The 26,256-nt window shown below is 41.3% G+C and overlaps 1 protein-coding gene across 2 annotated transcripts in view; it reads left to right on the top strand.

Moving 5' to 3' along the window:
• The window catches only part of LOC136874999 (phospholipase A1 1), a 102,237-nt gene that overhangs the window by 58,854 nt on the left and 17,127 nt on the right, over positions 1-26,256 (top strand). For both annotated transcript variants that reach the window (XM_068227950.1, XM_068227951.1), the window contains exon 5: positions 2,619-2,822. In XM_068227950.1, the coding sequence (XP_068084051.1) occupies positions 2,619-2,822 (204 nt within the window). The remainder of the gene's footprint in view (positions 1-2,618; positions 2,823-26,256) is intronic.

The following is a 26,256-nucleotide window of genomic DNA, read 5'->3' as shown; positions in this document are numbered from 1 at the left end:
CGTCCATGTTTAGTTTCCCCCCGGATTCAGCGTGGGATCCCACCTCTACCACCTCAAAGACGGTGTCCTCGAGCGTGAGATATTTGGTCTGGGATACAACTGGGGAAGAGGACCAGTATTTCGCCCAGGTGACTTCACCTGCTATGCTGAACAGGGTCCTTGTAGGGAACTGGAAGATTGGAAGATATAGGCAAGGTAGAGGAAAGGAAGCGCCCGTGGCCTTAAGTTGGGTGCCATACCGGAATTTGCCTGGAGAAGTCGGAAACGACGGAAAACGACTTCGAGGATGGGAGAGATGTGAATCGAATCCCCCTACCCCTCCTACTGAGTTGACCTCCCTAGACTGAGTGGACCCCGCTCTAGCCCTCGTACCACTTTTGAAATTGCATAACAGAGCAGGGAATAGAAACCGGGACCTCCGGGGGTGGCATCTAATGACACTAACCACTACACCACAGATTTGGGCTATCATTACTTTTTATTTATTTATCATCCCACAGTTTTACATAAAACAATATTCAAAATCACAATATGCTTAGGTCACCACATCACAGCGGCTTCAGTACAACGGGTATTCCTTCATGACATGTCCAAGGAGTATGAATATGTGTGGGTATTGAATGAAGGATCGAGGAAGTGGCAAGTGAAGTTGGCTGGATGTTGAAAAGTGGTGTGGGAGATGAAGTGTGTGTGGTATGAGGAAATGGGGTGTTAGAGAAGTAAGTTAAAGTATTGGTTGAGGGGTGATGATAGAGGTAAATAATGAAGTGTGTGTGGTATGATGAAATGGGGTGTTAGAGAAGTAGGGTGAGGTGATGGTGTATGTATTGTGTATTATGTAAATTTATTTATGGTGGAATTGAAGAGATGGAGAGGTGTGTGGTGTATTCGTTGCTGTAAGGTGGAGGTGGAGAAAAGATGGTAGAGGTGTGTCTTTTGGCTATATTGTATTTGGGAGAAGTGGTACATAGGGGTCTGTATGTATTTGTGAGAGTTTGGCAAATTGTGGTTTGTGGATGAGATGGCAAATTTAATGTGAGATGTTGAAATGCGGTACTGGAGTAGTATAGAAGAGTGGTAGTGTATTTATTGTTGTAATAAATTATTAAAGAGTGAAGTTAAAGTATTGGCTGAGAGGTGATGGTAGAGGTAAATAATGAAGTGTGTGTGATGTGATGTAATGGGGTGTTTGAGAAGTAGGGTGAGGTGATGGTGTAGGTATTATGTATTATGTAAATCTATTTGTGGCGAAATTGAGGAGATGGAGGGGTGTGTGGTGTATGTCTTTTAACTATATTGTATTTTAGAGAAGTAGCACATAGGGGGTCTATATGTATTTGTGAGAGTTGGCAAATTGTGGTTTTGTGGACGAGATGGCAAATTTAATGTAGAGCATGGCTTGGTATTTGAATTAGATTTAGCATGATTAAGCAAGGATGAAGCAAGGATGAGGTTGCAACAGGAGATGGAGAATGTAAACACAGACACGGCTGGTGAGGTAAGGTTGTCTGGGCTCAGCAATCCGGAGTAGGTCAAGCAGAAGAACAATGGCGGTGATGGAATGTGCCGTGTCGACAAGAACAGTGGTTAGAAGGTCTAGTCTTGCTCTGAGATTGCATATGTGGTATGCTATGTTTATATTTAAGTATGTGCTGGCCTTTCTTTGTGTATGTTTCTTCTTCTTTCTATGGCCAACGGTTCAGTGAGGGAAATGACCGTGGGCCATTTGTTTGTTTATGTGTCATTTAGTAAGTATAGAGAAATGATGGTGTATATGGCAAGGAAAGAGGGGCAAGGGTGCAAGGGAAGAGGGACAAGGGTGAGGAGGACTCACCCGTAAGAAGTTGAGGTGGGGAAGGGCCCAAGACAAATATATTTAGGCTGGACATGACATGAAAACACTGAGGATGACTACTGGGTGACCCTATCAGAGGGAGTCACATATCCGGAGTATCCGAAGGACTTCATGGCATGTCCAAGGGGTACGTTTAGAAATGGAATGGTGAGAGGGAAAACATTGTCATCTGGTTAGATCTTGGGGCCTTCAGGAGGTCTACACGGGCAGGGCCGGTCGGGTCATCATCGGGAGGGTGGCCGTCTTCTCACCAGGGGTGATGACTCGGCCGGACAGTAGGTTATTATGTGGCGTTCTTTTCTTTTTTCTTTTTGTCTTTGCCTAAAATCTGTGGTGTTCTTTTCTTTCTTGTAGATCTATTAACTATGTCTGTTTGTTTTAAGTTAGTAGAAGTGTGTGTGTGGCTAAAGTTGAAGCTGTTATTTTTCTCATTCAACGGATCAATTTGGTATTTGTTTACTGTGATCTAGAGAAAAATAATAATAAGGAATAAAGAATAAATAACGGGTATTCCTGTAATCACTTTATCTACGGAGGTGCTTCTTGAGGCTCCAAAGGGAAGTCAGGATGATCACCTAGCAAACAAAGATAATACCCTGCACTAGGTATTTTTGCCTGTTTCTGTTTCCTGTAAATACCAATAACAAATTTAAACCTTGAGTGTGCGCTATTAAATTTAAGTCGATTTTTCCTCATCCCACCTGTACCCACGTTATATGTAAGCATCGTAGCACTTCATAATATGATTACCTTTGGTTCACAGCTTTGGATCCTGCTGGACCGCTTTTCTACCCACCGGAAAAATGCGTAGATAACATCTTAGAAACAGATGCCGATTGCGTGGAGGCCATTCACACAGATGGGCACATGTATGGAACTCTGCAAAAAGCTGGAGCGGTGGACATTTTTGTGAACGGCGGAGTAGCACGCCAGCCTGGATGTCAAGACGTGAGCAATAGTTTTGAAGGTTAGTGTGAATTACGAATTCAAAATTACTGTTCATGTAACAATATACACTGGGAGAAGCACGTATTGTTTTCACAGTTTATAATATGTGAGAATATTCCTACCGTAATGAAGCTCAAATAAGTCATTCCATTGCAGAAGTACATGAAATTTATTGAAGGAGACTTTACAGTATATATTTGACAATTTCGGAAATTATACTTCAATTATGTGAGTACGGTTAATTTATTTATTTCGCCTTTGTGTATTTCTTCTTCTTCTTCTTCTTCTTCTTTCGTTTCACCCCCTGTGGGATATGATGAATCAATCATTTCTCTGTGTTTTGTTCTTTTCTTCGTGCCCAGTATTTCTTCAGTCTTCCTGATCTTCATTTCTACTCGTCTTCCGTGATAATAGATTTGGCCTTTAATGTAGATTTGTCTTGGATCCTTATATTCTCGTCTTTACTTATTACTTTAGCTGTTCGATCGAATAGTAAATTTTCTGTATATTTTTATTCTACTAGGTCTTTTTGAGTTTCCTTAAACCAGTTGGGTTTTGTTTTGAGGTCACCGAAGAAGTCAAAGATTTGTTTGGTTAATCTGATAGAGTTCATTCTGAGAATATAACCGTAAAAATTATCCTCCTTTCTCGCACAGTATCTGAGAGATTTTTAATTTTCTTGTAGTGTTTCATTCTTGAAGTATATTTGTCCTATGATCTTACTTAAAATTTCCATTTATTTTAGCTCGAGTTCCTCCATCTGGCCTTTGAAATTCGTGTTTAGTGTTTTTGCTGCGTATCGCGTACCTTCAGAGTATCTACACGCAGTGGTGTTGCACAAAATTGGATACCAAAAAATAAAGAAACGTACACATCAATAATTAAGAAAATTAAAGCGCAAATACACTGACTGACAGAGCAAATGCAACACCAAGAAGGAGTGGTTCGAAAGGGATGAAAGTTGGGGAAAAAACAGAGACGGCACGGACGAATAATTGATGTTTATTTCAAACCGATATGCAGGTTACACAATGCGCACGGCATCGACTCAGTAGGATGTAGGACCACCGCGAGCGGCGATGCACGCAGAAACACGTCGAAGTACAGAGTCAATAAGAGTGCGGGTGGTGTCCTGAGGGATGGTTCTCCATTCTCTGTCAACCATTTGCCACAGTTGGTCGTCCGTACGAGGCTGAGGCAGAGTTTGCAAACGGCGTCCAATGAGATCCCACACGTGTTCGATTGGTGAGAGATCCGGAGAGTACGCTGGCCACGGAAGCATCTGTACACCTCGTAGAGCCTGTTGGGAGATGCGAGCAGTGTGTGGGCGGGCATTATCCTGCTGAAACAGAGCATTGGGCAGCCCCTGAAGGGTACGGGAGTGCCACCGGCCGCAGCACATGCTGCACGTAGCGGTGGGCATTTAACGTGCCTTGAATACGCACTAGAGGTGACGTGGAATCATACGCAATAGCGCCCCAAACCATGATGCCGCGTTGTCTAGCGGTAGGGCGCTCCACAGTTACTGCCGGATTTGACCTTTCTCCACGCCGACGCCACACTCGTCTGCGGTGACTATCACTGACAGAACAGAAGCGTGACTCATCGGAGAACACGACGTTCCGCCATTCCCTCATCCAAGACGCTCTAGCCCGGCACCATGCCAGGCGTGCACGTCTATGCTGTGGAGTCAATGGTAGTCTTCTGAGCGGACGCCGGGAGTGCAGGCCTCCTTCAACCAATCGACGGGAAATTGTTCTGGTCGATATTGGAACAGCCAGGGTGTCTTACACATGCTGAAGAATGGCGGTTGACGTGGCGTGCGGGGCTGCCACCGCTTGGCGGCGGATGCGCCGATCCTCGCGTGCTGACGTCACTCGGGCTGCGCCTGGACCCCTCGCACGTGCCACATGTCCCTGCGCCAACCATCTTCGCCACAGGCGCTGCACCGTGGACACATCCCTATGGGTATCGGCTGCGATTTGACGAAGCGACCAACCTGCCCTTCTCAGCCCGATCACCATACCCCTCGTAAAGTCGTCTGTCTGCTGGAAATGCCTCCGTTGACAGCGGGCTGGCATTCTTAGCTATACACGTGTCCTGTGGCACACGACAACACGTTCTACAATGACTGTCGGCGGAGAAATCACGGTACGAAGTGGGCCATTCGCCAACGCCGTGTCCCATTTATCGTTCGCTACGTGCGCAGCACAGCGGCGCATTTCACATCATGAGCATACCTCAGTGACGTCAGTCTACCCTGCAATTGGCATAAAGTTCTGACCACTCCTTCTTGGTGTTGCATTTGCTCTGTCAGTCAGTGTATCTCAGCCGTTCCCAATAAGTGTCGTAAGTTTTAATAATCCCAAAAGAGGCCAGGCTAATCAAAGTTAATATATTAGGTGAAATGAACTAAAATGAGAAGACCTTTTAAAGGGAGATTCAACAAATAATTTAATTAATTAGTGATGGTAATTTAAAAGCGTTGTCAAAATAATTTGGTACAAGAAAAAGAAAATTAATTATCATTATTCAAGAAAAAAATTTCGATCGAAGTTAATTATAGTTAAATCAAATGTACGACAGATTAACTAATTAATCAATTATAATATGGTTGGACAGATCCCCAATTAATTAAGAGACAGTAAGAGTCATACTTAGTTTAAAGACCTCCAGTCCAATTCTAATCATAAATTCTTAAAGTATTTAAAGTTGAAGACCTTCTTCAATAGTGTAGTTTTAATTAATTGAACAAGTTGAAAATAGCTTCAAATGCCTCCCTTCAAAATGTTCTCTTAGAACAATAGAAGAAATAATAACCGAAGGATTAATACTGCAACATTCATTAAAATAAGTAGAGATTACAAATTCACCGTTGACTGAAAATTAGTTAAATATCATATAGCACATGAATGACAAATTCAGAAGGGAGAGCAAAAACACTAAACATGCTATGCTACAAATATAATTACATTCGCAAACGGAGCAAAATTAACTAATACCAATGTATTCTCACAGATTAGTTGTCAGACAACATACACATATTTCAGATCATCCAACAAGACCAAGAAGAAGAAGAAGAAGATAAAAACATCTTCGGGTATTAGTCAATAACAGATCAAAACAATAGACACGCTCATCTCTCAAAATGTCGGAGCCTTCGCATGACGATCCCATGACATTGAATAGAAGAAAAATGGCAGACAATACCCAAGCGAGCTAGCCACAAGAAAAGATTTATGGCTAATTAATTTATAGAAAATCACCATGGTGGTTCTCAAGAATAAAATACAATATAATAACAGGAATAAATTAATCAATGAATACCTTCCAATATCTTCAAGAAAGTCTAATTGTTAAGAAATTTAAATAAAGAAACTCCGTCCATATGGACTTCCCATTTCAAGTGAATACCTTAAGGCGAACTTAAATAACCCGCGAGGCACCATTAGTAGTGAGGACCAATAACAAAATTTCAGAATTTAAGTACAGAACAGACCAAAAAGGTTAAGTTCGAAAAAAATTTCAGTCGAGTAAGTTATCAGCACAATGACATGAATGTGTCTTCCCGAAGGAATTAGTGCATGATAATAAAAAATTATTACGACAATCAAATGAAGCCCATGATTAAATTCTAACGATAGTCGAGCACTACCAAATGACAAAGAGGTTTCAAAATAATGTAATAAGTTTATAAGTCTGAATTACTTTTTGTTTACGGTAATATTATGATCCTGAAATATTTAGAAGCTTCGTGTATTCATCACTCTCAACAAATCAGCATCATCAGGGTCACAGATAGTGCACGATGCGACAAGTACTTGAAGGGCAATCCATACTCTTCCTACAGGAAAACAGTTTGACGACGATACTTACAATTGGAATAAGCAGAAAAACGAGGAAGAAAGCTTCCTCAAACAAATCTTATCAAGGCATTTCGCCAGGGATTGCTGGAATTATCACCCTGGATCGATTAAGAGTTCCAGCCACCACATCTTCTAACAATTAGTAAAGCGTTCAGGAGATTATATTCAATACGTGATTCTTCTGTACAACACAGAAGTATAAAGATGAATAACGTTTCATTATTAAGCTTTTCGGGTGTTCATTCCCGTTAGTTGCGCGGCTAACCGCCAGATTGGGCCAACGTACGGTGGGCAATTCTCATAGCTTAGGGATTAGCGGAGAATGTTTGAATTTACGACTTAGGCTGTTTTTCCGGAACTTCATAAAGACCGAAAGTGATTTTTCATATTTTTTTCTTAGTTTGATAGAGCTAAGATTCTTAATATGGATGGACCCCTGTAGGAGGGAATCAACAGGGGTCCATCCACCTTAAGCCGTTGACCCTTGTAGAGAGTCAGGTTATTCCCCGTCGTCTGACACTCGGCTTACTGTTATCGTTATATAGGTTGAGAACATCTCTAAGTCTTGCTAGACAACAAGCAATATTTTCGTGGTGAATCATCGATTCATCAAGATATGACCGAGGTTCAAATAACGAGTAGCGGCTCTTCTGCACAGAGTGTAACAGTGAATGCTGAAGTTACATTAAATTGCATTTCTACGGAAGATAACTTCCAACGATACTTGTGACTCCAAATTGCCTAGAACGTTGGAACCGTTATATGTCGCAGTTACATTTTTGTGACCAGCATTCCTGTATTCATTACAGAAATGTAAAGCTTTGACCCGTCATTAGATTGAAGGTCTATATTCTGGTTTCCCATTTTCAATATAAATGGATACTCCGTGGTTTGGACATATTTGAGCATACTGTGTAGCCCTAAATCTTAATAAGTCACAAGTACGAGATGGCTTCAAAAAGTAAGGTAACGAGAGCTCGCACTAACAAATGTGATTTTACAGGCAGGTAAAAGGATGCACAGTAGTATATCACTGATACGCATTATTACTCAACATACGCAAACCTCCAAAGGAAGCAAATTTATATCAGTTTCTCACTTCAAGTACCTCTGGAGCACAATACCAAAAATAGCACTATCAAGCAGGAAATACTCGACAGAACACAAAAAAAGAATCAGACTTTCACAATCAAGTCAGAAACCTACTCTGGGATTGCAAATTACCACAAAAAGCAAAAACAACCCTGTACTACAGCTACTCCATACCAGTTCTCACATATGGTTTAGAGGGAAGTACTCTACTAAACAATGACTAAAGCAGAATTCAGGCAACAGAAATGACATTCATTCGAACTATGAATCAAATTGCTCGAAAGGACAAAATCAGGAATTAAGTAAATAGGAGGGTGGCTGGCATTGAGGTCCCCATTACCAGTTTAATAAAGAAACGTAGACTTCAGTGGTATGGACACATTATGAGAACGGACAGCGAAAGACCTAGAAATACTTTGACATTACTGTCCAAGAAAAAGTAGCAAGCGGAAGGCGAAGAAAATGCTGGATAGAGACAGTAAAATCAGATGTAGAGGAAAGAGATCTCAGATGGGAAGGTGTCCTGGAACAGAAGATGTATGCAGACAGGAAGAGATGACGAGCACTTGTACATCACACTCCGGAAACTAGAGTTGGAAAACGATGATGATTATTTATTTAGTAGTAATCAGATACAGGTACGATGTACTCCGCTTTACACTGACTGCATAGCAATACAAAATATTAAGAGTAAGAAAACAAACAATAAAATGTAACAAATAAGGGACTTAACATAAACAAATTCATTAGAAATAAAATAAATAACAGGGGGTAAAAACATATGAGACGTCCAGTTGCAAAATCTGTTATGTGTAGACAAACAAATTTTTCAGTAGGCGTATAAAACTATCATTTGTTATAGGAGCTTGAAATTTTGTAATTATATTGTGCCCTACTGCACTATTAAGTTCCGTCCAGGCGAAGGCCGGTCTCGAACCCAGAGTACAGTAGTGAACGAACTCTCACAGACGTGAGCTGGTGCACATAGTCTTACCTGAACACTGTCCCCTTCAATCAGCCGGTAGAGCGCTCTTCTCAGGATAACATGGGTATAATGGGGCAACATAAAGATAAAACACTAGGACATGTGCCTCCTCAGGTAAGAATTCGACTAAATAAAAAATTTAAAATAAAATATCTAACAGAAAACACCGCTGCATTCCAAGTTTAACAAATCGGGATTTATTACATAAAATTGAATTGTTTCCAAATAAAAGATCATTTCAATATGAGATGGAAAAATGACGCTGAGCCGATGACTATCATTTCACTGCCTTCACAAAAACACGTGAATCTGCAACAAGCATGTAACCATAGTGTAAGTCACGAAGTTTAGAAAGATGGATATCTGCTTAATGACACAAAAACAATGATTCCCTTAAAAATTTACAATGCCTCGCGCCGTCGAACCCCGGTGCAAACAAAATCACCACAAATTTTACAATGACCTGACACGGTCACGAACCCTAGTCCTATGACAGGTAAGGTGTCCAAGATACCTATGCAAACAATATCAAAGATCCAATCAACACATACAAGGGTGTCAGTATAAAATGGGCCAGTGTTAAAAACTTACGTAAAACAAATCGGACATAAAACAAATCTCTCTCTGCTCTCAAACCATGAAGGTCGTTTCTTCCCCTTCTGGCATACTTGAAATACTGCAGACGACCAACACATCCGCCTGTGACGTCAAGCTCAATGACCTCCATTCTCACCCCTCCATTTGCGGCAGTTCCCTAATTTACGAGCTCAAACGGGAAGACAGGCTAAAGTCTTGCCTTTCAAAGAACACTTCACGTAGTCAGCTGTTAAAGCCCTCATTTAAATATACCTGGGCTATCTGCCCTTGTCTCCATACTTCAGCAATCTCGCTCATCTTACTTATGCCTCTCATGGGCTAAATCCTGGTGCTACAAAACACTAATCATTAAGCGATCGTCACATTGCCATACTTGGCATTTCCAAAATATATTCAATAAACTCTCAATGGTTGGGCTCTCTCAGGCCGACTGCAAATCTTACTATTGCCTCTTATGGGCTCACATCTCTTAATACCTGGACTCGCTCGCTCTATCAATGAATCTGGGTGAATTACTGGTCACGACTTGGTCATAATTATACACTTCTACGTCTGCAGAAACAAATGCCTGAATGTGATCTAATAAAAGTACCTATCTGTAGACTAACCTCCTATGCCCAACTGAGTTCGATCAGACCCTTACACAAACATGTACTTCAAAATAACGCAATCAAAATGAACTATAAATTCGTTAACAAGGACTCTACAAATAACATCTACCTTAAAGTACGGGGTTCGAGTTTGAGGCCTAGCTCTATATTACAAGGGAAACTCTCCTATTAACACAAATATGCTGACTGACGGCCCCCATATTCCTATCTAAATTTAAATGACATGCTTGAAACAGAATTGGAAAGCTCTGACCTTAAAATAGAAGACATAGCGGAGCGGCCATCCCTGTGGACCACTGGATCTACCACATTCTGATAGACTGCCGGGCTTGCATCAGATACTGTTGACCATTTGGAGACATTCTTGCTGGTGTGGCGTCTTCGTACAGCTCCCTCTGTAGTCGGAAGGTGTCCTCTTCGATGTTGTGCTGGTCAGGTGCTCCCAATGTTCCTGGCTCGATGCCCGTTGTTGTGTTGGCTTCAGCTCCTGGTTGTGGCTTCTTTGGAATGATGCTGTCAAACACTCGTTCTGACTTGATGCTGGGGTAACTGAAAATAAATTCATAGATTACAGACTGTCCAAACTTGATGCCTGTCCTCACTACTAGCGTGTCTCACACGTTACACTGACCAAGTCTCGTTCAGAGTTTTAACCTGGTACACAAGAGTTTCTTTACTACTCTCCGTCACTGTTCTCTCACCCTATCACACGGACAACATATAGTTTTAGAATTCCTAACCTGAGCCAATATTAATACTAGCCTTTCGTCCGTCATACTTTGACCTCACAGAAATATGAAGCTCCTAGTTCATTAGTCTCTTATAAGCAGTACCTCATCTCCCCATAGCATAATCTCACAGGTAAAATCTTCAATTCATCTGGATATTCAAGTTGATTACTTACATCTTTGCAGAAATAGCAGTACAGGTAGTCGGTGTAGCTTGAAGACAAAGCGTTGTTCTCAGTACCAACACGCCGTATGACGATTCGTTCCTGCAGCCTCTCGTTCCAAGAATGACCCTGATATGCCCTGGCGGCCTTAATTTATAATTCCGGGTGGCGTCATCAAGCCACTTGGCTGCGTGCAATCTTAGCGTGCCCGGGAAAATTTTCCCGCATTAATTATCATGAGCGCAACTTAGCGAATGCATTAATTAATGCAGCCCTAATGCCTATCAAAATAAAGCAGATATAATACAGGTTGCAATTCTTGTCTCAAATCCAATGCAACTCTTCTGTACCCAAAGATATTAATTTATTTCATTCTTCCCTCCTAGAATAAGTTTAGCCGGGAACTGGAAGAGCGTCCCCAAGCTTCATCAAGAGGCTTCGCTTTGGACATAACTCCTTCTAATGGGTTCTGGAGATTTCTCATAATGACGCTCGCGCTCACTTCACATAAGAACGCTTCTTCTGGACCCCTTTATGACATATACTGTAAGACATCGGCTTCGTGGGTGGCCTAGTATTATTCCAATATCCAATACTCAAATTAATACAATTGCTCCCATGAACAGAACGGTTCAATATATATTAATATCGGTGTAGTAATGTAGCCAGGTTATCAACGAAGAATCGAGAACTCACTCCGTTAGTATTTGTTTCAGTTTATTTTTTAAGAGATGACAGGGGATGATGCCAGTTGCATGCAGGGCATCAGCTGTTTCGGGAAGGTGATAAAATATGGAGCGTTGTTGGAGCGTTAGGCGCAACGGGGAATATAGAGTACTGGCCTATTTCCGATCCTACGTGGGTGAGCATGTAACGGGAAATGCGGTGACAACGATGTGCATCCAAGAGTACCATTAACAATTCTGTGAAGAAAACAGAGATCAGTAATGATGATGATGATGATGATGATGATGATGAACGGAGTCCGGGTATTTATACAGTAATAGGTTAGAATTCAAACCAATTTGTCGAGGAGGAAGAGCCGACTAGACGAGAGTAACATAACATGTAGGGGTTCTAAGAGGCCGGGTCCTTAATGTTAATGCAAATATCTTGGCAGAACTGTCACCCGGGCTAGAATATATCTGTTACTCGCTTCTGCAAGTTGCATTCTAACCTATTAATGCATAAACATCGGAGATGTAATGATGATAATCAACGTTCTTGTCTTAGCACTTATTCAAGCTGTACACCAAGGCATCGATGCCTGCATGGAAGAAATATCTGCCCAGTCCCTAAAGTCATACCATGACAGCATGATGAACGGCCATATCGTTGAAGCGCTTATCACCCAGATGCTTTTTCAACGGTGCGAAGATATAGAAATTACTGGGTGCCAGGTCGGGGTTATATGGAGGATGGTCCAATGCATCCCACCGACAGCGGCGTAACAATACAAGCGCGTTGCTGGTTCCATGTTTATAGAGTGACCGTGCAGCAACACAACGCCTCGTAAGAGAGCACAATTGAAACATCAAAACTGATAGACGTGTAAGTGGTCATTTCCATTCAGCAAACTCCGAACACTGTAGTATCCTGTCTATACCCAGCTGAACAGCGAATGCCTGGTTGGTGCTCTGGAATGCATGAAAGTGTTATTTCCTGGAGAATTGTTAGAGTTACAAAGAGTTTGCAAATGAACTCCTTTGCAGAAAACTCAGTATTATACGGTAGTCCTTATTTTCTGACAGCATAACCATTTGGCGATTATTTCGTTTTTGTTGGATAAAATGCACAAGTTCATTTTTAATATCAACGTATTAATGACAACCATTTTGGAACGGTGAATTATTGAAAAATTAGAATAGGCCTGAGTTTGAACTGAATATCTGGGAAATAACCTTTCCACATTTCAGCTCCATTGGTCCGGTAGTATTATCGTAATTGAGCGAGAAAAAGGCAGACGCCATCTCATCTTGAGCTATTATACAGTATAATCGTTTGCGAATAATTTCGGAGGTACGAGTAATATACTTTCAGCTCAATATTATGTAACAGAGCAGTCATATGACAATTTACTCCAAGAATGAGTGGAGTCAATGTTGTCTCCTTACTCTTTTAACAGATTGTTGTTGGCTGCATATTTTGTGGCGTTATCATGCAACAACGCGGCAAATCTTTAAGGGAGCACAAATTAAAACACCAAAACTGACCGCTGTGTTAATGGTCATTACTTCAGCAAGCTCCGAAAACTTGAACACATGAATCCGCCACTTGGACGACTGCCCTAAATGCAGATCAGTGGTGATTGATTGATTGATTGATTGATTGATTGATTGATTGATTGATTGATTGATTGATTGATTGATTGATTGATTGATTGATTGATTGATTGATTGATTGATTGATTGATTGATTGATTGATTGATTGATTGATTGATTGATTGATTGATTGATTGATTGATTGATTGATTGATTGATTGATTGATTGATTGATTGATTGATTGATTGATTGATTGATTGATTGATTGATTGATTGATTGATTGATTGATTGATTGATTGATTGATTGATTGATTGATTGATTGATTGATTGATTGATTGATTGATTGATTGATTGATTGATTGATTGATTGATTGATTGATTGATTGATTGATTGATTGATTGATTGATTGATTGATTAATGCGAGATAAGTAATATAAAATGAGAATGACAATATAAAATGTGTTATTAAAGTATGTCATATTGTACCTCCTTATATTGATTAGTATACGTTTCCTAGTTAGTAATAAAATACTGGAAACCTATAAAACGTGACCCAGTCGTGACCAGAAATCAAGAAAATACGTAAATATGTCGCAAGACAAAGCGAGTGTGCCGAACTACGACAATAACCTCAACACTGAAGGTGTTCATCTCATCTCACGGCTCAACTCGAAACATAAAAGCGAACATGATATTTTAGGAGTGTATAGACCTAGAAAGAGTGACACAGACGCTGAGAATTATTTGATAAGTCAAGCAGCTATGTGGGAAACGAAACGGAAAGGAATGTGATTGTAGCAGGTGATCTCAATTTGCAAAATGTCAATTGGCAAGGTAATGCGAACGAAAGGAAGCATGACAACAAACGGCAAATAATGTAATCTGGGAAGGACAGCTGAATCAGAAAGTGATAGAACCAACTAGAGGGAAGGATATTCTGGACGTGGTGTTGGTAAAAACAGATGAGCTCTATAGAGAAACTGAAGTAGTATTAGTGGTGAAGAAGCTGTTTTTTCTTTGTAGTTAAAAATAAATATGATAGGAAGGTCGTAATAGTAGAACTATTAGACAGTAGCATATGGCTGATAAGACAGGTATGACGACGTTTTAAAAAAGTAACTATGATCGGTGGAAAATTATAAATAAAAATGTAAACAGACTTTGGGAGGGGTTTAAGGCAATATTGCTGAGAAATATGAAATACTAACGATGTGTTAAAATTTAGCTGTAATAACAAAGACATTTACAATACGATACAAAAATTGAAAATTAAAACAGCAGCTGAAATTTATAACATTTCTGGAGATATACTGAAGACAATAGGTTGGGTTATAGTGCCATATCTGAAGTACTTACTTGCTTCCTATTTGCATGAAGGAGCTATACCGAATAAATGGAGAGTTGCTATAGTAGCCCCTGTGTATAAAGGAAAGGGTGAGAGACACAAAGCTGAAAATTACAGGCCAGTCAGTATGCATGCATTGCATGTAAGCACTGAGAAAGTATTATTTCCGATTATATTAGATATGTTTGTGAAATTAATGTCTGGCTCGATAGAAGGCATTTCGGATTTAGGACAGGTTATTCCACTGAAGCTCAACTTGTAGGATTCCGGAAAGACAAAACAGATATCCTAGATTTGGGAGGCCAAATGGACTGTGTCGCGATTTACCTACCCAAAGCATTCGACAGGGTATATCATGCTAGACTGACATCAAATATCAGTGCAGTTTCCAAAAGAGTGACTGAATGGGTGGCTATACCCGTATTTCTAGGGAGGAGAACTCAGGGAATCCTGTAACCTGAGGGGAATTCCTCAAAGCAATATTATACGTTATGTTTTCTTATATATATATGATATTAGTAAAGGACTGGAATCGGATGTACGGCTTCTTTCGGATGATAACATAGCTCTATAGCGTAATAAATAGGTTACAAGATTGTGAGCAAAAGCAGAAAGACCTCGACAATGAGATGAACAGTAGGCAATTGTAATCAGGGTTAAATGGCAGATTGTGGGTTTCACTAATAAGAAAAGTCCTCTCAGTTTTAATTACTGCGTTGATGGGGTAAAAATTCCTTATGGGGATCACCGGAAGTACCTAGGTGTTAATATAAGGAAAGATCTTCATTGGAGTAATCACATAAATGGGATTTTAAATAAAGGGTACAGATCTCTGCACATGGTTATGAGGGTATTCAGGCATTGTAGTAAGGATGTAAATGAGACGGCATATAAGTCTATGGTAGGACCGCAACTAGCGTATGGTTCCAGTATACGGGACCCTCACCAGGATAACTTGATTCGAGAACTGGAAAAAATCCAAAGAAAAGCAGCGCGATTTGTTCTGGGTGATTTCAGACAAAACAACAGCCTTAGGGAAATGTTGCAAAGTTTAGGCTGGGAAGACTTGGGAGAAAGGAGACGAACTGCTCGACTATGTGACATGTTCCGAGCTATCAGTGGAGAACTGGCGTGGAATGACATTAGTAGATGAATAAGTTTCATTGGTGTCTTTAAAAGTAGGAAAGATCACAATATGAACATGAAGTTGGAATTCAAGAGGAATTCTTCTCAATTATTTAACAAAAGTCTAGGTAAACAACAGATACGGAATCTGCCACTGGGCGTCTGCCCTAAATGCAGATCAGTGATGATTGATTGAACCTGCAAGTCGACAAAGTTGGAATCAAATTACCCACTTCTGGAGTTGAAAAGCTTAATCCACCAAGTTTAATTACTTATTAGCTCTTATTACCAGTTTTTCTCCAGGCAAATGGCGGGATAGTACCTAACGTAAGGCCATGGCCACTTCCTTCTCTCTTCCTTGCCTAACCCTTCCAATCATCCCATCACCTACAAGGCCCCTGTTTAACATAGCAGTTGTATCCCCGACAAAATGTCTCACGCTTCACGACGCTGCCTCTGAGTCGGTAGAGTTGGGATCCCTCTCTGAGTTCGAGGGAAAAACCAAGCCTGTACTGTAAACGGATTATAAATAATAAAACTAACACAGTTAGAGTGTAGATTCGTCGAAAATTTATGAGATCTTGTAACAAGCAGTGAGCAGAACTAATATTATTTAGAGAAGGAAAGACTATTGATGGCCTTTAAAATCAAAAAGCTTGTCAGTGAGATACACACGGTATTATGAAGCCCAGTCAACTATTACGAAGAAAAAAATCCCAGGAATAGAGAGGGAAATACGTTTTTGATATTGTTGTTGTTTTTGTTCTTCGGGTCACCAGCCCATAGACTGGTTAGATGCAGCTATCCGTCCCACCCTATTCCGTGCTTAATGTAACAACTACATCTGCGTAACTACTACATCCCAGATCTAATCTCATTTTAAATTCATATCTTGGTAAAACTCTATCGCTTTTACCACTTACACTTCCTTCAAAAACCAACTGAACTTGTCCTTGGTGTCTTAAGATGTGTCCTATCATTCTAACTCTTCCTCTGGTCAAATTTCACCAAGTCGTTCGTATCCGCTAAAATTAAAAAAATAACATTTTACTATATAAATTTCCAGGTAATTTCAGAAATGTATTAGTAATTTCAGAAGAAAATGTTGATAAGCTGTCACAAATGGCTGACAGAATGATGGAACTGTGAAACACTGATGAACTTCGTGGCAAGTGTCGTCTGTAGCAGCTGCTCCATCTTTACTGTCGGAGCAGGTTCTTCTAGTCAGGATTTAGGAGCTGGAAAATGAGGTCCGGAAAAGCAAAACTAGGAAACTCCAACAACAGTGGCGACGACGAACTCGCCGAATGGTTCGCAAATTTGATAGTCCACATTACTATTATCACTTCCATTTTGGTTCAAAATATGAACCGTGCCAGAGGCAGATTAAGGGTAGCTCAAAAGGTCAGACACAGCAGCGGCTGAGTCTTCTGCTATAGAGGTTATAACAAGTTGTTTAAAACGTTTTCTTTTTTAAAAAAATAAAAGATAAAATGTCAGGTTTAAGATTTCTGTTGACCCCGACGTGTAGAACATACACCATATGTTTGTACATTTTTTTAAATTCCGCCCAGTTGTTTACACGTGATGTCACAGGCAATCAGATAAACGTCATATCAGTTTTGTATCATTATGGACATTGCTTTTTAAGGAACCAAACTTTGACCACAATTGTTACTAAAGACGTAGTTATTCGTACTGAGATAAGATATTTTCTTAATTGGTGATGCAAAAGTGCTTATTTTATGTTATATCACCTCCTTTAACTAACCTCTTAACTTGCACAACGGCATTTGATTTGCATACATTAAGCGTGTTATCTCATTCCTCCCTGCTATCGTAAAAAAATTAGCATAATTTTGTTTGAATGCAATCTAATGAGGTCAGGAAGGAAGTGTAGGCATAAAAGTTAACCAGGGAATTCCCTCCTGGAAATAATGAAATGGCAGACTAGAAAAGAAAAACAAATAGGTAAGTATAAAGAAATAATACTAATTTTGGGACCAGTTTACAAACTTCCAGGCGTTCTATCCTTTAATAATGATTTTGTTTCTTCAACATCGTCTTTCGATGTTTCTGTGGTGTGAGTGGAACACCCAGTTTCAGATTAGATCTTCTTGTCATCACGCACTGGTTCTACTAAACAACTCATCTTAAGTCACCAGAATTTAAACCTGTGACATACTTATTTGCTAAAATCAAATAGAAGGAAAGAACACTGTACTTGATATAGACACCACTGAACAGGTATATTGATCGAAAGTCACTATCAGCTTGCATTCCGGAGATAGTGAGTTCGGACCCCACTGTCTGCAGCCCCAAAGGTGTTTTCTCCATGGTTTCCCATGTTTACACCAACCAAATGCTGGGGCTGTACCTTAATTAAGGCCATTGCCGCTTCCTTCCCAGTCCTAGCCATTCCTATCCCATCGTCGCCGTAAGATCTATCTGTGTCGGCGCGACATAAAGATCAATAGCTTTTGTTTGCTCTTCCACTAGTGCATTTTTTTGCAAGTTGCTTTACGTCGCACCGACACAGATAGGTCTTATCGCAACGATGGGACAGGAAAGGGCTAGGAGTGGGAAAGAAGAGGCCGTGACCTTAATTAATGTACAGCCCCAGCATTTGCTTGGTGTGAAAATGGAAAACCACAGGAAACCATCTTCAGGGCTGCCGACAGTGGGGTTCGAACCCACTATCTCCGAATATTGGGATACTGGCCGTACTTAAGCGAATGCAGTTATCGAGCTTGGTCTTCCACTAGTGATAGCATGTGTCCACCGGTCAAGTAGCACGCATCCGACTGGCATTTAAGAGCTTCCTCCCTGAAAAAGCTGCTTCGTCATAGTAACAGCATAACGAGTAGAAGAGAAATTGTGAGTTCTCAAGTTGTTCCCTGTTGGCTAGTATGAGGACTCCGAGATAAATCGTCCGCTAGGGGTAGCACCGTTACTATTTGAGGGTTGGTATCTGTAGTGGTAATATGTTTATGTTCGGTAGTGTTGTTCTGTGAGGACAAAAACATAAGTGTCGTGCATTATTGTTAAGTGAAAGTGAAGATCGTGTGATTTGGTGATGGTATTCATTTATTTAGTGTAAACGTAGTGCTGAACTTTTAATACTTACAAACATGTATGTATGTATGTTTGTTTGTTGGGTATTCAGCCCGAAGGCTGGTTGGATCCTCAACAGGTTCACCATTAGCTGTCATAGATGGCCTACGTGTCACTGAAGAGGCGTACTAGGGAAATGAGGAGTGAGGTAGTTTCGCATTGCTTTCCTCACTGAACCAGAAGTTGCTATTGCACATCATTCTGCCAAGCCCACTGAAATGCATGCACCAACCGACCCTATGAGTGACATTTTCGCACCATTCATAGCAGGGACTGGCTGCATAAGGGATGGCATTACTAGCGTCACTAATACCTCTGCCACTTTCACATTGTCAAAGCCAAGTATAAGACTGAGACAGGTCAATGAAAGTAACAATTTTATTCTAGCCCATGCCAGAAGACAGAGTGCACTGTAAACACTACATCTTGCCGGCAAAGGCCTACTTACAAACATACGAATGAGGAAAGAATGCCTACTTGCTTCGTTCCAGGATGTAAGTCTGGCTATAAAACTACGAAAGGTAAACACTTCTTCACATGAACTAAAAATGAAGCAGAATTTTCAAAACGGGAAAAGGCGTTTCCCAGAAAAGACCAAAAAGCTGTCTGGTAAGTGTCATGTGTGCGATTAACATTTTTCTGATTAATTTTTACTTAAATCAGATTCATTTGTAATAAAACGCGAACAGGTAGAAATTCCTAGAGATAGATGGAAACTGGCGCTGTCCCTCAAGAGACAAATTGCATAGGCCTCGCCACGAATTAAATTTCAATGCTTTATCTGAAAGTGCTTTAAGAAATGAGAGGTTCAGACACGGCCAAAAGGACAATAAGTTCACTTACAAACAAACTAAAGAGACAGGGGCGTAATATATAATGACTATGCGCAATAAAGTGAAAATAGCTAAATGCTAAGATTTTGTGCTAGAAAAACAACTAAAAGATTCCAAATTACAGTCAAATTATTTAAGTGAGCCGACATTAAGCAGAAATCAAAAGGTGATCATTGATACCATGCTAAAAAAAGTCAGCTAAGAAATAAGAAAAGGATAAGATATGAAAACGAACTCCTTTTAGATAGTCTCTTATTACATTAAATCACCTAAGGATTATAGACACTGTTTAAAGCATGACATGCTTCCCCTTTCTTCGGAGGCTTGTCTACGAAAACTAGGTAAAAGTCTTAAGTGCCCTTACGCGGTGAACACCCATGCCATTAGTACTATTGAGAACTATTTTTGCGATGAGAAGGGTGAAAACAATCGCACGGGAATTCTTATATTTGACGAAGTAAAACTAAGAGAAAGGGTTCAGTTTAATACCAACTCATTAAAATAGTAGCAATTGAGAGCACCATACAGGTGTCCGAGTATTTATGGAATAATGACTTCCGATATGTGACCATAACCAAATTTAATCAAGATCCACTAGAACGGAACTTTGGTATACTACGCTAATGAAGTTGTGACGGTCACCCTTCTACAATATATATTCTGAATTTACACATGTTGCAGTCTATTTATATCCCAACAAAACTTGCCCTGTCATCGGGTAGTAATTGTGAGCCCAAATCTGAACTGACATTGACATAATTCGTCAATCAAATGAGAACATTGGCTAAGAAGAGAGAAGATGGGCGAGTTGGTCGTGCGCTTAGGGGCGCCCAGCTGTGAGCTTGCATCCGGGAGATAGTTGGTTTGAACCCCACTGTCGGCAGCCCTGAAGATGGTTCTCCGTGGTTTCCCATTTTCACACCAGCCAAATGCTGGGGCTGTACCTTAATTAAGGCCACGGCCGCTTCCTTCCCACTCCTACCTCTTCCCTATCCTATCGTCGCCGTAAGACCTATCTGTGTCGGTGCGACGTAAAGCAACTAGCAAAGAAAAAAAGAAGACAGAAGAGACAAATAAGGCTGTAGTAAGAAAAGCATAAAATAAAATAAGGCAAGCACTGGACTTCACTGAGCACATGGATGACCTCTTTCCGAACTGGGAGAACAATTTAGGCCTACTTAATAGTGATAGCCACAGTCCTGCTAAGGAGTGTAGATAGTACTCAACGTATCCAAGGTCACAAAATGTCTTAAATGTGTCAGCCTTTTTCACGAAAAGCCTTCAGAAGAAATACTTGCCGCAGCCCTCACATTTATCCGGGACTATAGAAATAAATACAGTCCGCCTCTGTGGTGTAGTGGTTAGGGTGATTAGCTGCCACCCCGGAGGTCCGGGTTCGATTCCCGACTCTGCCACGGAATTTGAAAAGTGGTACGAGGGCTGGAACGGGGTCCACTCAGCCTCGGAAGGTCAACTGAGTAGAGGTGGGTTCGATTGCCACCTCAGCCATCCTGGAAGTGGTTTTCCTTGTTTCCCCACTTCTCCTCCAGGCAAATGCCGGGATGGTACCTAATTTAAGGCCACGGCCGCTTCCTTCCCCCTTCCTTGTCTATCCCTTCCGATCTTACCATCCCCCATAAGGCCCCTGCTCAGCATAGCAGGTGAGGCCACCTGGGCGAGGTACTGGTCATCCTCCCCGGTTGTATCCCCCGGTCCAAAGCTTCAGACTCCAGGACACTGCCCTTGCTGAGTCCGAGGGACCAACTGACCCTAGAGGGTAAACAGATTAATAAAGAAAGAAGGAAAGAGAGAAATAAATACAGCATTGACAGCACTTTGCTCGCCCATCCTTCAAGAGCAGTTTATAATGTGTTCTTTCAAGTTGAAAGTGTAGTGGAACAAAATATCTCCTGTGAACATAGTCTATGGGGTGATATATTTTACGAGCGTTTGGACAGTTTACACAGTATCACTATTACTTCGAAAAAAATTAGGATGCTGCGATGAACATGTTGCGGACATTTTCCTTAAACCTGTGTTACATTATGTGAAGTTTCGATGTTATTTTGTAACAAGATAGATGAGAACGGAACTGAAATCTTCTAAGACCACAAAGTCTCTCTGGAAGCTACACAAACTGACAACTGACTTCTGGAATGGTAAGCAGAAGCATAATATTTTGCATGCAATAATATATTGTCTTTTATTCGTATGCTGACTTGTAAGCTCGAGCTCATTTACTGCTGGAAGAGCGGCATAGCGGAGGAACCGATGAACTAGGGGAGAGATCACCACTTTTACCTTCTACTCGCTATGATAACAGCACTTACCATCATACGGTTCAAATAGGAGAGTGACTGTTCCGCTAAGTTTTCGTAATAATGTCTCACGACACAAATCTGATTGGGGTGGAATAAGAGACATATAATATAATGAACTCAATAAAAATATTTTATTGCGATTCATGGCACAGGCCGACATATGAAAAGAAACGTTTCCCTTTGCGAAAAGCTAATTATCATGAATGGGGCATTCATAAAATGAAACCCGATGTTAGGCCTATATCAACGAGAACTGTAACTCTATGTCAAAGGAACTTAACTTGTAGCCGCAACAACTTTGGGGACCAGGGCCTACGGTAATGACTCATGTGACATCACTGACGGTGCACATTATGTCTCGTTGCATTACATATATTTCGGAAGACCCCCAATCGTAAGACATATTCGTATCAAAAACGACATCGATGAACTGTTAATTGCGGTGCATTTCCGAAAAGTACAGACCGTTTTCTTTCCTTAGGATTACGCAAACAGTCAATGTTTAATTTGAAACAAAATATCTCCTCCACACGGAAAAGCGTAGAAACACGGATATGTTTTCGGGGTAGAGGACGAGAGGCGGTGGTGGTGGGGTAGCGATTCATGTTTTAAGAGGAAGTACAACTGGGCAACCTTCCTCTATTAACACTAATGAGAGGGGACTGACACATCGGAAAATGAAGATATCGACCAAAGAAAGATGAGGGCCACGAAGGGTGTTGAAATGAAAGACTCCCTAGGCCTCGAATGCTATAATACCGTCGGGGTCGGAAAACAACAAATGTTGAACAAGGGAGGCCGCATAGGATAGATTCAACTGTGACTGCAATGCCAGGACTCACAAGGGGACATTCCCTACTCGTCACCACCGATTTCGCTCAAATTTATAGAGCATGCAGGGTTTGGCTAGAAATGAAAGTAACTAAAGTGGGAACTCCAGATGGCCAAGCGTATAGAAAATTTAAAAAAAAATATAAATGTTGACGCAGCTCACGCACCGTATAAGCCACTTACGTTAATACGCGCGCCGCGCAGAGAATATTTTTCATCATCATCATCATCATCTGATTACCCTCCAGGTTCGGTTTTTCCCTCGGACGTAGCGAGGGATCCCACCTCTACCGCCTCAAGGGCAGTGTCCTGGAGCTTCAGACTCTTGGTCGGGGGTACAACTGGGGAGTATGACCAGTACCTCGCCCAGGCGGCCTCACCTGCTATGCTGAACAGGGGCCTTGTGGAGGGATGGGAAGATTGGAAGGGATAGGCAAGGAAGAGGGAAGGAAGCGGCCGTGGCCTTAAGTTAGGTACCATCCCGGCATTCGCCTGGAGGAGAAGTGGGAAACCACGGAAAACCACTTCCAGGATGGCTGAGGTGGGAATCGAACCCACCTCTACTCAGTTGACCTCCCGAGGCTGAGTGGACCCCGTTCCAGCCCTCGTACCACTTTTCAAATTTCGTGGCAGAGCCGGGAATCGAACCCGGGCCTCCGGGGGTGGCAGCTAATCACGCTAACCACTACACCACAGAGGCGGCCATATTTTTCACAATTTTATATTATTCATTCATTTTAATTTATTTTACTTATGCAAAAGGCATATAGGACGTCATTTTTGTTAATGATCGCACATTGTAGAAAGTTTGGAGTTGCGAACTTTCCCGACTTGTTCAAACAGAAATTATTCTTTTTTCTCCTTTATTAGCCATTTCCCCTCCTTAGGGAATGTGCCATAAACGTGAATAGTCGTTTCGCTGTAAGATTCTTTTTCACCTGACAAGTGAAGGTTACTCCTGGCGGCTGTACACAAACAATAGATTCTTGGAGCAGGTAGACAATGACAATGAAAACCCAATTTTTTCACCTTTTCTATGCCTTTTGCGTATAAATAAATCAAATGAATTATTCACCTCTTTCCGTAATTGGAAAATGAATAATATAAAATTTGACAGAAAGAAAAAAGGCTCCACACGGGGAGTCGAACCCACGACCATCGAATTACCAGTCCGAGCTCTTACCGCTAGGACAACAACGGCTCGGCGTGCGCATTAACGTAAGTGGCTTATACGGTGTGAGAGCCGCATCAACATTTCTATTTTTATTTGTATTTTCTATATGTTTGACCATCTGGAATTGTCAGTTCGGGTACTTTCATTTCTAACCAAGCCTGCATGTTCTATAAATTTGAGCGAAATCAGTGGTGACGAGTAGGGAATGCCCCCTTGTCAGCTAGGGGCCCGTAGGTGCCAATCCACCCTCTCAAGTTAAGAGCCCCTGGGCCCTTAGAGGACGAGAGAACGAGTACAGATTGTTTGGTTTTCCCTTTTTTTTTTTTTTTCTTAGTAACCTCTTACGACATACAATGGGTACAGGCAATGTATCCTTTGACTTCGCCCATAGGAGAGATAATGAATTTCGATAAATTTAAAGAAATATGAATGTATCCACAAAATAATTGTAAGGATCATGAATTATTATTATTATTATTATTATTATTATTATTATTATTATTATTATTATTAGCCAGCCCTATCGTAGAGAGGTAGCGCGCCTCTCTCTTATTCGGAGGCCCTGGGTTCGATTATCGGCCGGCCCAAGGATTTTAATTCTGGACTAGGAGTCGAACGGGCTTCGCTTGATACGAGATTTTCTCAAGCGCATAGTTACGGGGAAAAAGCGCGCAGTGAGAAGATGACGCTACTCATCTAGTATACATAGACTGACAGTGGTTGTCATAGTTACAATGGGGTCGGGAAATTTATGACGCTAATTCTAGATAGACCTAAAACATTTCCGTGTTAATATTATCTTCAAGTGGCCGACAATAAAATGGATCAACTGATTTTATATTTACCACTGTTATATTATTTATTGCGAACAAACTTTATGTGGTCAGCCTGTATTATTCCGAATCTGTCGGCGCCTGCGCTTACGTAGGCCTAAATCAAATGATGATCCTTGCGGCTATTACCTGTCAAGCTGAAGAGTTATGATGGCACAGTTCAATCCTATTCGAATTCCCTTTCTCGATAATATTAAATGCGATAATGTTAAAAAATTATGAGATAACTTTTGAAATTTCGGACACCATGTAACTCTTGCCCTAATTGCCCTAAGTCTACCGTATTCTTCTTTTGCTTCTTCCAACACTTTTCCCACACACCGGGCGAGTTGGCCGTGCCGTTAGGAGCGTGCGGCTGTGAGCTTGCATCAGGGAGATAGTTCGAATCCCACTGTAGGGAGCCCTGAAGATAGTTTTCCGTGGTTTCCCATTTTCACACCAGTAAAATGCTGGGACTGTACCTTAATTAAGGCCTCCTTTCACCTCCTAGGCCTTTCCTATCCCATCGTCACCTTATGACCTATCTGTGTAAAGCCACTAGCAAAAAAAAAAATTTTCTACACCTGTGGGATCGTGGGTGCGAGCTGTGTCGCACATGTGGAATTGGCCCAATTTTTACGGCCAAATTCCCTCCCTGACGCCAAACCTATGTGGGGGTGGTGGTGGTGTTGAGTTTTTTGTTTTAAGAGGAAGTACAACTACGAGGGATTTAATCACTATTGCATGTTTCCGTGTGGGTTGGTAGTGATGTGTGTTGTCAGAACATGAAGAGGAGAGTGTCGGAAAAAACGCAAAAACCTAGTCCCTGAGCCGGAAGAATTAATCAGACACAATTAAAATTCCCGTCGCGACCGGGAGTCGAACCTTGGACCCTCCGAACCAAAAGCCGAAACGCTAACCATTCAGCCAAAGAATCGTAAGTAAATTTCTTCACGTTATCCCAGTTATTATTTCTGGCGTCACAGTAGCCACCAGGGCTCACTTTTTGTTTTGGCAGGAGATTTACGACCGAATGCCCAACGTGATTCTTGAGATGAAAATCTCGACCCAGGATCGACCGGGATTCAAACCTCACCCTTCCGGATGGGAAGCCGGCAGCTAAGCCACTGAGCTAATCATTCCTTCATTCCGCCCCCATCCCCACCCCACTAAATATCGTGCAATGCTAGCATTACACAGGGCATAAGATTCTCTGTTCAATGATACATACCTTATTGTTCATAATTATTTGCTTTACGTCCCATATACTACTTTTTACGGTTTTCGGAGACGCCGACGTGCCGAAATTTAGTTCCACAGGAGTCCTTTTACGTGCCGGTAAATCTACTAACACGAGGCTGACGTATTTGAGCACTTTCAGACACCACAGGACTCAGACATTTTTGAACCTGCCGAGTTGGGGTGAGAAGGCCAGCGCCTCAACCGCCTGAGCCACTCAGCCCGACTTCAGAATTTTCTTTCAGACGCCGACCTGAAGCAAATGAAGAGCTCACATCTTTAATCCCGTGTAACTTTATTTCTGAAGTCCGTAGGGCAACCGTTATGGTCTCATCATCTCGGTCTCACGA

This window comes from Anabrus simplex, chromosome 5 (assembly GCF_040414725.1).
Source record: "Anabrus simplex isolate iqAnaSimp1 chromosome 5, ASM4041472v1, whole genome shotgun sequence".
NCBI classification, from domain to species: Eukaryota; Metazoa; Arthropoda; class Insecta; order Orthoptera; family Tettigoniidae; genus Anabrus; species Anabrus simplex.
Note: the sequence above shows the minus strand (reverse complement) of the source record. Positions and strands in the feature narration are given on the sequence as shown.